The 16,724-nt window shown below is 37.9% G+C and overlaps 1 protein-coding gene across 5 annotated transcripts in view; it reads left to right on the top strand.

Moving 5' to 3' along the window:
* Window positions 1-12,191, top strand: part of Tspan2 (tetraspanin 2) — a 43,169-nt gene extending 30,978 nt beyond the window's left edge. For 2 of the 5 annotated variants that reach the window (XR_002397971.2, XR_205637.3), the window contains exons 7-9: window positions 6,285-6,368; window positions 8,275-8,401; window positions 9,568-12,191. Coding sequence is in view for 3 of the 5 variants with exons in the window: in XM_013075610.3 (XP_012931064.1) it covers window positions 6,285-6,368; window positions 8,275-8,343 (153 nt within the window). In the remaining 2 variants the exon portion in view is untranslated. The remainder of the gene's footprint in view (window positions 1-6,284; window positions 6,369-8,274; window positions 8,402-9,567) is intronic. The other 3 variants (XM_087213301.1, XM_004853788.3, XM_013075610.3) reach the window with 2 other exon arrangements.
* The last annotated feature ends 4,533 nt before the right edge of the window (window positions 12,192-16,724 follow it).

The raw sequence follows: 16,724 nt of genomic DNA, 5'->3' as shown, positions 1-16,724 counted from the left end.
TGAGGGAGTCACAGCAATGATAAATGCTTCATTTATTAACTATTGCATCAAGCAGGCACTATGCCACTCCAAGACAAAAAAGACAAGGCGCCTGCTCTCAGCAGCCTGGCTGACCAATCAAGGGCTATAGAGCTGTGTGAGACATCTGTACAGGGGACCAGAGACACACAGTAGAATTAGGACAGCTTCATATGGAGGAGATTCTTGGGCTGAGTTTTGACAAAGGAAAGTCATTCTAGGGCCAGAAAGCAATAGGAACAGAGTCATGGCATTAAGAAACTCCAGACTACAGGAGAACAGGGAATCCAGAGGGAGTGGTGAGTAACATTTTGGGAGAGGCAGGTAAAGGCATGAATTTAAACCCGGAGGTTGGAGGGAGCCATTGCTTTCAGCAGACAATGAAACCTAATCAGTTTTGCATTGTGGAAAAGAACTGACGGTGCTGTATATTAAGGGTCAAATAAAAGGCTGGAGACTAATGGAGGGAGACTGCTTCACTGGCATCCAGTAAGGAAGGATGAAGAGCCAAAGCAAGTAACAAACAGTAGGGAAGGAGAGGGAATGAGGTACTCAGGCCATGTTCAGGAGGTCGAATCCACAGGACAGGGTTACCTACTGGGTATAAGTGGTGAGTGGAAGATATCTCTGCTCAGGTGGTTGGATGAGTAGTAACAGAGGGGAATGTAGAGAAAGGAGCAATCCTTGGGGAAAATGACAATTTCATTTTTAATCAAGTTTGTACTCTAGGTACCTGTAGGACTCATTGATAGTCCAAAGGATGACACAGGTGTAGGAACCTCAGCATATTGGCAGTAGATGAAGCCATAGGAGTGACAGAAGAGCCAGGGAGTGTGTGTAGACCAGGGAAAGAGTTAAGGATGCTGTTGCTTAAGGGGTAAACTGGAGACAAGAAGCCAGAAAAAGAACTTATGGGACTGGGGATTTAGCCCAGTGGTTCCGCCGCCTGCCTCGGGAACGCAAGGTCCGGAGTTCGATCCCTGGTACAAAAAAAAAAAAGAACTTATGAAGAGACAGAAAGTAAGGGAGAGTCCACACTGTGGCGTCTCGGAAGTCAAGGGAGGAGATGGTTCTCCCATACAGTCAAATGCTGTGAAGAGAGAGGACAAGTAAATGAAAACCAAAAAGAGTTTTGGGATTTGTTATTTTTAAAGATTATCAGTGACTTTTGCCACACAGTGTCAATGAAACAGTTAGGGAAGCACAGGTACAACATGAAAAGAAAGGGAAAGGTAAGAATATGGAGACAGTGACCTCAAGGCTTTTCAGCATTTGGTTGTGAAGGGATGATAATATATAAATTCCAGTTTGTGTCATGAATCGCCATTGAATGCTAACTAGGTCCTTCTGCGCTGAATGAAATGAATAAGACACAGCACTGCCTGGCTGTGGAGACTTGCAAAGCAGTTAAGGCTACATTATAGGGAGCACAGCAGACTCAACCGGAGCCCCTGAAGGCTTCTCTAATATGAAGAAATTGAAGGGTGAATAAGAGTTCAGTAAGCAAACAGAAGATAGGAAGAAATTCTGGGCAGAGGGTATAAGGCAAAGGCCTGGGGACAAGAGAAAGCACTTGTTCGTATTCGGGTAAGTACCAGAATATAGCAGAGGCTGAAAGCCTAAGTACTTGTGGGAAATGAGTTCTTCAAAGAGGAGGAACCCATTCTTGAAGACCCTTGTGAAGACAGCAGTCTAGCCTTCAGCCCCTTGCCTAGCACTCCACAGAAGGTAGAACCTGGAATAGAATTTGCATTTTATTAAGTTGGCTCTAGTAGCCATGCAGAGGATTGATGGAAAATGAACAGCCTGGGCCTGAGGAGAACAGTTGGGAAGACATCTTTCCTCCTTGTCAACCATGAAACGTTAACTGAGACAAGTTGGCCAGAGCAACAGAAATGGAGAAAGGTAAAACCTACAGGACAGATAACCAGTTAGATACCAGAAAGGGGAGGGGTGGATCTTCTTCCGGGTTTCTGATTCAACAAATGGCATCATTTGTTGATGATGAGTAGAGGAGAAGGAGCCATTTACAGAGAAAAGAAAATTAGTTCAGTGTTTACCATGGTGATTTTTGAGAAGCCAGAGAAACTTCTACGTGGAAATAACCAAAAGAAAGTTGAAATACCTGCTTTGTGGTTCAGGAAAGAGATTGGAGTGTTGGTGGCTTATAGAACCTTAAAGTTATAGAGATGAATTTGATCCATGAGATTTAGAAGAAAACAAGTACAAGGATAGAACCCTGGGGAACAACAACATTAAAGGCTGATAAAAGGTGGAATTGGGGATCAAATAAAGAAAGAGGGCTGAGTCGTGAGACACCAATGAGAAGTCACCATTGGAGGAGGAGGCAATAATCACCAAGGCCAAATGCTGCCATAGAAGTCCAGACAGTGTTATTCCCTTGTGTCTGGCACCGTGCATTCAAAAGTGAATAAGAAAAGGTCCCTACTGACAAGGAAATGGCAGTCTAGTCGGAGAACTGAACATCGAATGGCCTCAGTGCAGTAATGAAAGTATGCACGGGATAGTGTTTTGTTGAATTTTTGTGGTGGGGTGAAGAGAAAGGCACTTAGGATAAGCCAGAGGTTGGGGCACCAGCTGAAGGCTGACTGGATGGAAGTAATGTCTCAGCTAAATCTTCAGAAATAAGAAATAACTGTGCAGTTAAAGGGAGGGGTTGGCCTGCCTGCAGAGGGGACAGTGGGAACAATGGCACAGAGGCTGAAAACATGATGATTTCTTGAGGAACTAAAAGCCTAACAAGGCCACTAACGTAACTACTGAAAAGCCAACAGTACTTCGCATTTAAGGAAGTAAATGGGGACTTCATGTGAGAACAGGGTCCATGCTGCAGGAAGTGAGATATAAAAAAAGAAAGCACTCAGGCGGGGGATTTAGCTCAGTGGTTCCAGCGCCTGCCTCACAAGCGCAAGGTCCCGAGTTCGATCCCTGGTACCAAAAAACAAAAAAGAGAAAGCACTCTTTCCAGTATCTGGCTTTGGCCAAGGATATGAAGGAGATTTCATTAAACATTAAATACAAGTTGCCATTAAGCACATGAAAAGCATAAGCACTGAAAAGCAATCTTAAAAATTAATAGCAAATCTAAATGAAGAGATTCCATTGTTTAACCTGTGGAATTGGCCAGGTCCCTCCCCCACCTTAATAATAACACAGTTTGGGCAAGAATGATGTGAAATAAACTTTTTCAGAAAAAATGAGTACAATAGTCTTAGAGGTTAATATGATTATCTAAGACTAGAGTGTTAAGTATGTCCATAACCTACAGTTCTCATAATTTATTTTAAGGAAAAGGAATCAGAAATATGGAAAGTTTTGTGAAGTAGTATGCATTGCAGTGTTATTTCTAAGAACAAAGTATTGGGTAGTTTCCTAATATGTGACAACAGAGGATTATTTAAATAAATTGTGGTACTTTCATATGATGAAATGTTTTAAGAGTCATGATGAAATGCCAGTATGAATCATAGTTTCAAGGAATTTTTAGTGAAACAAGGTATTTTTGAAGTTGTAAGCTTAAGTTTAAAAGTTTGCAGTTCTAAGTGTAGGGGGATGTTTCTATGAGTAAGAATCACTGACAATGTTAAATATTATCTTAGTTAGAGTACACCTGCTTCTTATTTTCTTTTTTAACATCTATTTTCCAAGTTTCTTCAATAACTATGTATACGTCTATGGCTAAGTAAAGTCAAAACATGTTTCATTAGTTTGTCATAAAAAGGAGATGGCTATGAAGGAAAAGAGGTGTTCCAGGCAGGGCTGGAGGAGGACAACATTATGAGTATTACTGTTTGTTTTAGATTTAATTTAGGCCTGATGTTACTTAGGGAGGGGAAATGACACAGGAGGAGTGGCTGAGTTTTTAGGAAGGAAAGAAGATAGTTGGTAACAGGGACCTCCTAAAGAGATGAGAGGGAATGAGACCCCCAGCCACAGAAGAGGTTAACTTTCCACAGGAATGTGTACCTCTGGATCTAATAAGAGGAAAAGAAGCCAGGAGATGGGCTGCCTTGTCTCTTTTGTTTGCTCACTACATGCAACAGTGCCTAGCACTGAAGAAAGGAAGCATTTAAGAGCACAGGAAGTATGGAGATACCTCAAAGAACTAGGACTAGAGGTCCCATTTGACCCAGATATTCCACTGCTGGGGATCTTCCCCAAAGAATTAAAAGAATCATACCACAACGATATATGTGCACCTATGTTTATAGCGGCACAGTTTATAATAGCTAAAGCTTGGAAACAGCCCAAGTGCCCATCGACTGGAAACTGGATAAAGAAGATGTGGTTTTTCTATAAAATGGAGTACTACTCAGGGATAAAGAATGAGAAAATAGAGACATTTATAGCTAAATGGATGCATATTGAGGCCATACTCTTAAGTGAAATAAATAGGACACACATCTGTACATACTGAATAGTTTCTCTAGTGTGAGAAATTGAAAGTGTAAATAAAGATGAAAATGATTAAAATGAATAATTGATAATTTGAAATAAGAAAAGGTCCAAGGTTTAGGGGATGGTGGGAGGGGAAGGGGAAAGGGAAGAAGGGAAAGGAAAAATTATGAGAAAGAAAAAAAAATGGAATCAAACTCTGTGTAAATAGGGAAGGGTGGAGGGGGAAAAGGGTGCACAGGTAATGGGAGAAAAAAATAAAAACTAAGATATATCATGTTCTGGTACAAACACCCAATGAAAAATGTAAATGTATTTTATACCTAAAATGTACCAATAAATATATATATATATATATATATATATATATATATATATATATATATATATACAAAGACCACAGGGAAAGGAGATAAAAGTTAGAAGAAGCGCTATAGGTTGGCTACCATTTTCTCCAGTATATAAGGGACCCAGTGTCTACAGCAGTGTTTCTAAACTTTCACCAGAATGTATTATAATTTTTTGTGAGTGTGAATCTTTCTTTAAACTGAGCTTCCTGACAACAGAAGAAATCATGTCTTATTGTCTCCCACATCAACCTGCATATTCCAGTGGCTGATACAAAGTAGGTGCTCAAGAAATGTTTGTTGTCTCATGGAAGCATGAAAGTTGATGTGAGAAGCATTCTCAGGATTTCATGTAGCCTCTAAGGGTATCTGAGGGAGATTATTAGGGACAAGTCAAAGGATCCGAGTAGCCTGAGGGTATAGATGGACTGAGAGCACAACTCTACTTAAGAGAACTCCAAATAGAAGCTTTTGAACCTACCACTGTGACAAAATACCTGCATGATCAACTTAAAAGGAGGAAAGGTTTATTTGGGCTCAGTTTCCAACATTTCAGTCCAAGGTCTCTTGGCCCTGTTGCTTTGGGCCTATGGAGACACAGTATGTCACAGAGGGCCACAGGGCAGAGGCTGCCTGTCTGTCTCATGGTGGTTTGGAAGCAGAGAGAGAAAGAGAAAAAAAGAAAGTGGCCAAGCTCCCAGTACCCTCTTCAGGACACACCCCAGTGACCTAACTTCCTTCCACTAGGTCCCACTTCTCAGAGGTTGGGGACCAAGCTTTTAACACATGGGTTTTTGGGGAATGCTTCCAAACCGTAGCACTGGTGAAACAAATAAGAGTTACAGGTGACCTCTTCTGCTCCCTATCCAATTTTCCCCTCTCTGTGAAGGTCCTTTGAATACTGCTTCATGGGTCTCCTAAGGGGCGTAAGGATAGGGACCCACAGCATAGCACAGCCACTACAAGAGAGAATGGTTCTCTAACTCCTAAGACCTGACTTTCCTAAGCCATGGCTTTTCTTTGTTTAATTTAAACTTGCACAGGGTTTTTAGTTCCTTAGTAGGTAATGGCTACTTTGCATAATAAATTTGATCAAGTATCTAAAAAGTCTTTTAAACTCTAAATAACAATATGAAAACAAGGAGTTATTATTCTGGGGCTATTTTTCTTATTTTTCTTTGCTGAAAGTATGAAGAGGTCTCAAATTTTAAAATGTTTCAGATCCTAGAGAAATATCGTCCTCAGCTAGATTTCAGGGCTCTTATGCAGCAACTGACCTAAATTAAAAATTTCCACCAAAAGGAAAGGATTATATTTTTCCCCAAACTACACTTCTGTTTTAAGGTTGTCAGGACGATGTTACTTAAGAGTAAGTACATGTGAGCAGAGAGAGGCTGACATGAATTAATTTTCACAGAATGATCTGTAGAGAAAGAATTGATCAGGAGAGAGGAGTGGGTCACACATACAATCAGTTTTTATTCTTTTTTTTCTCCCAAACAGAATTGCATTGATGAAATTGAAACCATAATCAGTGTTAAGCTTCAGCTCATCGGAATTGTTGGTATTGGAGTTGCAGGTCTCACGGTGAGAAAATTCCAGAACTTACCTTTTTTGCCCTCTAAGAAGCTTTGGACCTTTGCACCTGATTTTTCAACACGTGAGATAGCAGTATTTCAAGAGATAATTTTCATAAAGGGCAAAGACATTTATTCATGGTACAACTGCTAAGAACAAAGCTAGTTAAATACATCAGTCTTAAAATATGGTTATATATTTCAGTGCTGACATAATTATGACCTTGAGTTCATCACTGCAATAACTTATCAGTTTAAGGCCACCAATCTTAATGTAGGTAAGCAATTTTCAATTCAAAATAACATTTCAGGTTAATCTATGATTTGAAGAGACAGCATAGTATAGTGATTAATTAAGCTCTGGCATCACATGATCTAGATTCATTTTTCTAGCTCTACTACTTATAAGACCTGAGATTGCAGGAATGCCTTTTAATTTCTGTGTACCTCAATTTCCTCATCTATAAAATGGGAACTTTTTGTGGTACTCGGGATTGAACCCAGGACTCTTACACTGAACTACATCTCCTTTTTTCTTAATTTTTATTTTTAGATAAGGTCTTGCTAAGTCACTGAGTTGCCCAGACTGGACTCAAAGTTGCAATCCTTTTGCTTCTGCCTCTGAGTACTGGGATTACAGGGATCCATCACCACACCTGGCTGAGGTTTTTAAGATACCAAATTAAGGTCATTGTGAAAATTAAATGGGATACTGCATATAAATTATTATTACAAATTAATTCAGAGAAAGTATCTGGAACATATGGCACCCAATAAATACCAGCTTTCTACGTAATTTGAGTGTTCCTGAACCCAAATCCAGGTGATGGAAATAGCATGTGGGAAGGTACAAAGGATAGTGTACCAGGCACGTGTAGGTGGCTCAGTAGTTCTAAAGTACAAAAGAAGAATGTATGGGAAGAACAGATGGCCACAGACAGGTATGATAGGAATGGCAAGAGATGGCACTGGAGGAGATGTCAGGTCCACATAATAGTATTTTGTGAGCCCTTCTAAGAGGCTGGGGTTAATCCTCAGAGAGGAGCATTCAAGGGTTAGAAATACCTGAGTGCAGGATCAAAGAAGGGTTGGAGTGAGACCAGATGGAGGAAGAGGCTAGTGAAGAGGTGATTTCCATTGTCCAGAGGCTGATGATAACTAATGCTGAGATAGCACTTACTCTCCAGTCTTCTGTATAGATTAACCCATGGCCTACACTAAGGCAGGGCTATGAGAATGAGAAAGAAATCCATGAAATGGTACTTTGCAGGGGACCCTGCACTTTCCCCTTTTCTGAATTTAGAGCACAGAGGGGTAGACCAGTGGCTAAAGATATCATGCTGAGGACCTCTGAGTCCAAGGATATCTCTCAGGCCCTCTCCACCTGCTCTGGAGCTAGCCTAATTGCAATTCTGCAGCTTCCCTGGCACAATCCTGAGGCAGGAAGTTTGAAAACATTCTACGTAACCGAGGCGTGAAATAGATCCTCCTAACAATTCTACAGTTTCAACTAATGAAGTCACTCCTGACTCATGGTGGCAGCAGCTGAGCCTAAAGAAGTTTCTTTCTGAGGGATCCCTTCAGAGTACAACCAGGATGAGGTAGCGATTGTATGCAACCTTACACCATGATGTTTTAGCTTTCTATCACTGTGACAGAATACTTGACATAATGTAAAAGGAGGAAAGGTTTATTTTAGCTCAGTGTTTCAGAAGTTTCAGTCTGTGGCCACTTCTGGTTGCTTTGGGCCAGGGGCAAGACAGAACATCATAATAGGAAGCACACCATGGTAGAGAGCATATAGGAGAGTAAAATCGCTCACCTCATGGTGTCCAGGAAGTAAAAGACAGGAGGGGTTGGGGTCCCAGAATCCCATTCAAAGGCCCACCCTCAGTGACTTCCTTTCCTTCTTCTAGGCCCCACCTCCTAAAGGTTCCACCATTTCCCAAAAGCACCATCAGCGGGGACTGTCCTTCAAGACATGAGCCTCTGAGGGACATTTAAGATCCAAACTGTAACACATGGTAAAGGGGAAATACCTAGGTTGGTTGTCTGGATCAGCACCTTCTGAGTTTCTTTAGTTCTTTTTGAATAAGGCACAGGTTGCACAGTGTAATCAGTTAACCAAATGTCCATTAGGTGTCTCCCCTGCCACACACTGGTACTGAGTCTTGTCAGCCAGAAGCCCAAAGTGCTGTTCCTGGCTATGCCTGTACTTTAGTCTGCTCCTGCCCTTCTAGAACAACTGAACATTTTATGCCTTGTTGCATTTAGCCTTTACAGATCCTAGTCTAACTTAAGGTGGGATTGAGGAGAGAATCAAAGAATTACTGTGTGAATTTTTAAAAAACAATGACAGTTGTTTATAAATGGCACAGGCAGACTCTGCAAAATTTCAGGGTAAATGACTGAAATGAAGAAGGAGCCTTTGACATGCTTCCATTCAAACCATGAAATGGAGCTTGATGTCACCCAACTATCTGGTTACTGAGAGAACTATCCAAAATGTAGAAGTCAGGAATGCCATAGTTCAGACACTGTAGTTTATGTGTTGGTAAAACTATTGAGTAAAAACCAGTGAAGTATCATTTGCACTTAGAAATGGACCAGAAATGAAGAGATGCCCCACTTTTTAATATGTGATCATTGTGGTAAGAATTTAGTTTTTCTGATAATAAAAAATGATTAGACTATAAGCATATTTAAACAACAGGAAGTTATGAATACATTTTTCAAAATGAATATATGAAGTCTGGGATTAACCTCAAAATATTAAATTCCAAAACCAGTAGCATATCAATATTTCACAACAATTCAGAACTGTTTTATAAGCCAGCAATGGGGCCTTTTTATTTTATTTATTTATTTATTTTTTGGTACCGGGGATCGAACTTGGGACCTTGCACTTTCAAGGTAGGCAGCAGAACTGAGCTAAATCCCTGGCCTAATGGGATCTTTTTCTTAAAACAAAGCCTTGTTATTCGTTAACAATAATAAAATAGTAAAGCATTTTAAGCAGAATTAATAATGAAGTCTTTACCCAGTGCCATCCTTAATGAACATATAAAAATGCTATTTACAACCAATAATTATAATCAATTATTATGTTAAAAATATAATCAATTATTAAGTTAGAGACCTAGGCAGTTTGCTAACCTTTTTATCAAATATATTTGAAAGTCACTAATGAGTGGTTCCTTCTATTTCAGATCTTTGGCATGATATTCAGCATGGTCCTTTGCTGTGCAATAAGAAACTCACGAGATGTGATATGAAACTACTTCATCATGAAAATTACAGTCTAAAATTTTCATACTAAATGTCACAAGAGCTGTCTCTCAGCTAATTTTTAATATTCAGAGGACATTAGGATCTAAAATAATTTGCTGTCAGTTGTACATTTGCACATGTATGTATGCCTGGGCCATGGCTGGTTTGTCCCTTGAGTGAATGCTTGTGTATGTTGGCTGAGAATGTATTCATATGTGATCTGTATGTTTCTGGTAATCCATTACACCTAAGGAAATCTACTTGCTGGGAATTACTAGTTCTTGTTATGTAGGAGGAACAATCTATTAGAAAAAGATCAAAAAGCTTTGGGGAAACTTTAAAAACCAGGCTATTCATAAGATGTAATATTGGACCAGTTTTTTAGACTTCAGCCATGACAATTAGGTATATACAGGGAATTCAAGGATTTCTAACTAGTGCAAGCAATAAGCTACAGGAATTAAGAGGTCCCAGTGCAGTGTTAAAAATGACTGTGTCTGAGAGTAAGGATTTCCTGGAATTTTTTTATATACATGTTCTCCCTATAATACAATAAACCACAGTTTTAGAACTAAACACATCTGTAAAACTAAATACAGCATGGAAAATCTAATTTGAATAAGTCGTGCTTTCCTCATATTTAAAAACAAAAAAAACTCCCTCTGGAAAGAGTAGTCACATAGACAATTGTGTGTTCTATAAAAGTGAGTGATTTTTACGACTAAAAAAGTTTTCAAGCACTTTTAAGGAAATATTGTTATTCTCATACAAAGACAGGTGAGTATTGCTTTATCTCTTTCCTTTTCTGACTCTGCTCTGAACTACTGCAACCCTCATATTTTCAAAAGGGCTTTTATCTCAGACTCTTCTGTGTTTCTCCAAACATAAGGACAGATAAACTAAAGCCAAAAATCTAAACCAATTTGGCAGTTGCAAATTATGGAAAAGAGAATTTTTACTGGCATTGTATTTTTGAAATACCTCATAACTTGAGTTTACGATATTTTCCTAATTTTTTGTAGTTTTCTTATTTATTCACTCAGAGAATTCTTCATAGATTTAGAACTACATGAGCTGGGGATTTAGCTCAGTGGTTCTGCCACCTGCCCCCCAAGCACAAGGACCCGAGTTTGATCCCCAGTACCAAAAAAAAAAAAAAAAAAAAAAAAAAACAGAACTACAGTTTTCACCACTTAAATAAAAGTCCTGCATAATTTAGATTTTATGAGCATCCTTGATAAACTACAATCAACAAGGAGAAGTATCTTCTTCTAGTTGTATATAGTACACACAACAGGGACAAGTCAAACAAATACATAATTATATACACACATAGATCACACAGGTACATTTTTCTGCACAAGTACCCTATGAAAGTAAAATGTCCCAGTCTTTTTTGGTCTTAATTCCTGATTATAAGTAGGTAACCCAAACTTGGGACCTAAATTGGCATATTTGTCACTAATGTTTAACAACTTATTTTTAATAAATCATGAATGTTTTAAAATTGCATTTTAAAAGATGACACAAAAGTGAAAATATAAGAGACTTTAGAAATTTCCAAGTGACAAGGCTTCTATAGAAGAAAGAAAGAATACAAGGCTTTGGGTGTGCAATAAGGGAAAATGCCGTGTTCCCAAGAAACTTACAAAACATTTTGCTTAAAAGACATAACTGTTTGAAATAGTCTTATCCCCACATAACACCGTATTTCTCTTTTGGCCATACTTGCTACTACTACTAACTTCGGAGGAAACTTTTCTAGGGAAAAAAAAAAGACTGGAAGAAATCTACAAACTTAGTTATGCATGGCTGTGTCTATAGGTAAAGAAATCACTTCATGAAATAGATGTTTATACCCCAGTAGTTGACCAGTGTAACCTTTTAAGCAAAGAACAGCCCTTTTCTCTTAGTTGTTTTAGGTCATCTTTCTTCCTGAAGACAGCAAAAAGGTTCAAGTGTAAACTCAGGTTCTTGTAGCTCAGAATTATCTTCAGTTCCACAAAAGTGAGTTGCATTCCCTATCCAAGTTAATGGCCTTCAAGATTACAGTAGTTAAATGTAGAAGAGTAGAAATAAAATAATTTTTAATGTTTTTTAATTTTTTTAAAAAAGAGACTAGAGATCTGTGTAATATATGACTAGTATGTCTCTTTAGGGCAAAGTTTTCCAAAATATGTCCCATAAGTAAAATTAGATAATTCTGCCATTAAGTGGAGGTAGATTTTATACACATATTCATCACACAGGTAGTTTTGTATAAATATGCAAATATATATTTATATATATTTACATATATATCTGTGTATGAATATAAAGCACTATATGTATATATATAAAAACCCTATATATATTAAATTCATATACACCCTGACTTTATCTCTTGAGTATATATACATATATAATTTAAATACATGTTCACATAAAGTTATTTCTGTCTACTTGTACTAATTTGAGATCAAACTTAAACATTTTCTTAAACATAGGTGCCAGGGCATGGATTAAATATCTTAATGATGGAATATTTTAAATTATTTCAAATTAAATGTTCTATATACTGGAATTGCTTGTTCGAGTTATCTTAAAATTCTAGTCTATTTTTCTATAGACCTTCACACTACTTATTTAAATGTCCCAACTACCAGTGAACCCAAACAATATTGTAAAATATGAAAGGCTATTAACCCTTCTATAATATTATTGGGACTTAAAAGCAGTACCCTAAGGACTTTCACTGCATCTAGTTGTATTTCAATTAGTATTGTCTCACCCAAATTCTACCTCTTTTCTCCAAAATAGCTCCTTTGCTATCTATGACTTAATCTGTAAAATTGGTCAAGGGTGGGCCGGGGATGTAGCTCAGTGGCTCAGCACCTGCCTGGCAAACACGAGGCCCTGAGTTCAATTCCCAGTACCAAAAAAGAAACAAAACAGAAGAAAAAATTGGTCAAGAGTCTGGTGTGTTGTGTCCTCCATGCAATCAGCAGAAATAATTGCTCTTCTTTCCCTGTGAATAGTCCAGATAGGTGAGAAGGAGGCTGGTAGCAAGATGGTAATGAGGAAAGAGGATTTTTTTTCTTTTGAAAAAGTTTATCAAAGACTAAAAAGAAAAGCCACCATCCATCACAGGTGAAAGGTAGTGTCCATGATGTAAGGGCAATCAGTTTGTGTACCACACCCTAACTTTACTGGTTCATAGCTTCCTTGATATCTTCTCTGGCTACCTGTTCCTCGATTTCAGCAACCCCGTTTTCCACACTTCTTAAGAGGGAGTACTCATGGGCCTCTGAAGCTAGTAGATTAGCTGCACCACTTCAGTTTGGGTTCATTAAATCAAATATGTGTTAATATATATATTTTAAGAGGGACAAAAGTTTTCTATTTTCTTTCAGCATGAGTCTTCATCTTTTACTAGAAAATAAACATGTAAAGGATTATATTGTTGTAATTTTAAAGGTAAAAGACTACATGAGAATAGAACATTATTAATTTTTGGTATTATTAAAACAGCAAAGGCTAAATGAATACAGGTCTCACTACTGAGAGAGCTAACTCCTGGAAACAGGGAAAGCATGAGGAATAGAAGAATACATTGCAAAGTATAAACTATGCTGATTTTGTAGTGTTTAGCTAATGTGCCAGAAACCCTTTCAAAGCTTTGGTATTTGTTTTAGGGTTTTCCCCCTATATAATGTTTCTACTTATATTAAGTAGCAGAAACTTAAACTAAAAGAAATACAATAGTATCTCAGTTTCACAATTCTGGAAAAGATGGCCATGTTTGTGTTTGTCACCGATGCTGAGTTCCCAAACAAAAACAAAATTTTGCTAAATGCTTCTGTTTGTAAATGAAACTGTTCACAAACAAAAGCATTTGTGAACCCAGGTACCACTGTAACCAATACAAAGTGCAGAGTACACCTGGAAACTAGTGATATTAGCTACTATTATACTCAGGTAAGGTGTTAATACTCAGCTAAGGAGAATTTTGTCAATTATAAATCAAATAGCTTGCAAAAACTCATCCAAAACTGAAGAATATACTTCTGTGTGGTACCAATTATCTATATAGATTACATTCATTTGTTGAGTTATTGAGTAGCTTTTGATACATTTCCCAATTCTATTTTAATTTTAAAACTTTACATTAATGGCCAAGGTCAGAATCCTATACTTTTATATGGGTTGCTTTACTTTGAAGGATGAAGTCCACATTAATATTAAAACTGTCTTTTTTTTAATTTGAGATTTCTATTTTACGTATTTTTTTTTTTAAAAAAGGTTTTTTTGGTGTAACCCAGATTGGCCTCAAACTCGTCATCCTCCAGCCTCAGCCTCTCAGGTGTGTGCAGCAATTACAGGAAGAAAACTTTTTATAAGAGTATTGATATGCTAAGATCAGTGAGACAAGGAGGTTAAAGTGAAACAAAGCAAGCCAGTGCATTACCAGGAAACAAGTGCTATGATAATCATCAACTCAGAGTGGGCTCCCTCAAGACTTGGGGAGAGTGCTCATGATAGAGAGGTTTCCTGGGTGTTAGGGTCTCTATTTTGAAGAACTCTTCCAAATCAGCAAAGTTGAAAGTGGTAGTGTAGTGAAAGAAAAAGGGATTTCCAGAGAAAGCATGCAAGAAGACCCTGAAACAGAGAGCATGAAAACATTCAAAGAAGACATCCCAAGAGATAAAGAGATAAAAGGCCCTGTGCAGCTATACTTAAAAAGTATTATCTTTGTTATGAGGCCATGGGGAAATTTTTAAACAGTGAGTTACAAAATCAAACTTGAATCTTTTAAAGATTATTCAACCTCAGTATGAGGAATGAATATAGGGCAAAACCAAGGTCATGAGGATTTCTAACTAATGTACTGGAAACCCTACCAAGAAGTACATAGCCTTAAGAGAAATTATATATGAGGAATAGGAGAAAAAGTGGAACCTAGAACAATTCCCAGATTTCTTATGTGGTAACTGGAAAATAACAAAGGACAGGAAGAAAAGCAGATTGTAATGGTGATATAAGAGATGACTACAGGACATCCAAGAAATACAGATACTGGATATGTGGCCCTTCTGAAGCTCAGAGAAGTGCAGACTAAATCTGTAATTCAGGAATCTTCTACATAAAAGTGGTAGTACCCATATTTGAACAAGATGAGCTGTCTCTCATGATTAAATCTCCTGTGAGAAATTAAAGTTTAAAAAATTAGAATTCTCTATTCTAGTAAATTAAAGTCCACAACAATTCTTTATTCCCTACCTATTTCTTATTCTCAGGATGGAAAGTCTGTTGGTTGCCTGTGTTCTTCAGTAGTTGCCATCTAACATCTAAACACAACTACAACTAGTTAAGTAGAAAAGGAAAGTCATTGGTTCTTTAAGGGCAAAGCCAGTTTCAGATTACTGGAATGGGTATAATTATTTAGGACATTCAAGCCTGAATTAATACAAACCCAAGTTTCTAACCTGTTTCTTATTTAGCAGCACTCTGTGTGTCAATAAGATATGTAAGATTATTATATCTAATCCTTCTTCCACAAAACTTAGAATTTCACCTCTACAGCATCCAACAAAATTATCCAAAAAAGTACAGTCCAAATCTACATCACTGTTGCCAGATAAAAGACCACCAAGGGGAATTTGAGTCACTTGAGAGATGAGTGGGGAAGAAAGGCATGAAAAGTGAGACAAGGTAGATTTCATCCTCATCAGGATTAATTATAAGTGCTATAGCTATATGACATCAAGAATGCAGATATGTGACCTCCACTGGGCCCTTTGGGAAACAGAAAGGTCAGGAAAAACAAGACTAAAGGTGTCCTATGTACTAGATCACAAGCAGTCATTGTTGCCCTTACTAACCAGTTTCCAAATAGATGGGAGTGGAAACCAAGTTGTAGTGGACTGAAAACAGATTGAGAAATGAAGATGCAGATGATTAGTATAGTGTATTCATTCACAAAAAAACCTGGAATAAGCACTCAAGGAGTAAGGAAGCAAATAACTAGAAGTAGAAGTCTGCATTGGACCGGGTCAAGAGTTATTTGCTTGCTTCTACCTTTTTAAAAAAAATGGGAAGAGATTGAAGGATGCTTCATACTAAAGAGAAGCTTTCAAAGACAGGAAGTAGGGAAAGTGATACAAGAGGAAACAGCAACATGTTGATGGAGACGATGAAATGGAATCAAGAACATCTGACACTACTGGGAAAGATGCTAAATCAGACATGATTTTTCAGGTGCACCTGTCAGAAACCCCACTCTAATGAGTTAAGCAGAAAAAGAAAGTTCAAGGGTGAAGCTGGCTTCAAAATATGTTCAGATGATATCATTAAGTCTGTCTCTTTTAGTTTCTCTTGCTCACCTCTGATTTTCTGGCTTGGCTTTATTCTCACAAGGAGGGGCCTGTTTCCAAGAAACACCAGAAATGGCCAGCAGTGGCTCCAGCCTCACATTCTATCAGTTTAAGACTCCCAACCAATCAAACATTCTTTCTCCAATAGTTAAAAGGTCCTGGGACTGACTTTTACGGGAGGGGAGTAGGTCACATGCCCATTTCTTAACCAGTAAAGCTTAACTGGGCCTAAATAGCCTGCCCACCCCATCAGCCCCACTTAAGCCACTTGAACTGAAAGAAAGGGTGCAGAGAACCCCCCAAAGAAAAATCAAGGTGTAACTATCAGAAAGCGCATGGATGCTCAGAGACAGAAAGTGGAAGGTGGTTAGCAAAAGTAGAGAAAGTGAGACAGAATTGCTTAAAAGAAAAAGAATAAACTAAAAGTAATAAGAAGGTAGAGAAAACCTCCATGTTGAACAATAGGGACAGAGTGGAAGTAGATTTGATAAAAGGATTTTTATTACACTTAAAGTTGCTGCTGTTAAATAAAGAAAAGGATAATTTATTATATGAGTAGGAGAGCTTCTATTACTAGAATTTCCTGTTACTGGGAAGTATCATGCTGTCATCTGCCAATTTACGCATCCTAGTACATTCACTTACTGTTAAAGAGTTTGAACATTAGAAAAACAGAGATTTGCTGGTGCACTGATCCCAAATCCATCCAGTTATGAAGGAACTTTCTGTATTTCAGAACATAA

This window comes from Heterocephalus glaber, unplaced genomic scaffold, assembly GCF_053883595.1.
Source record: "Heterocephalus glaber isolate CG9 unplaced genomic scaffold, H.glaber_assembly_v1.0 deba00001442, whole genome shotgun sequence".
Lineage (NCBI taxonomy): Eukaryota > Metazoa > Chordata > Mammalia > Rodentia > Bathyergidae > Heterocephalus > Heterocephalus glaber.
This window is presented reverse-complemented; position numbering and strand designations above follow the sequence as displayed.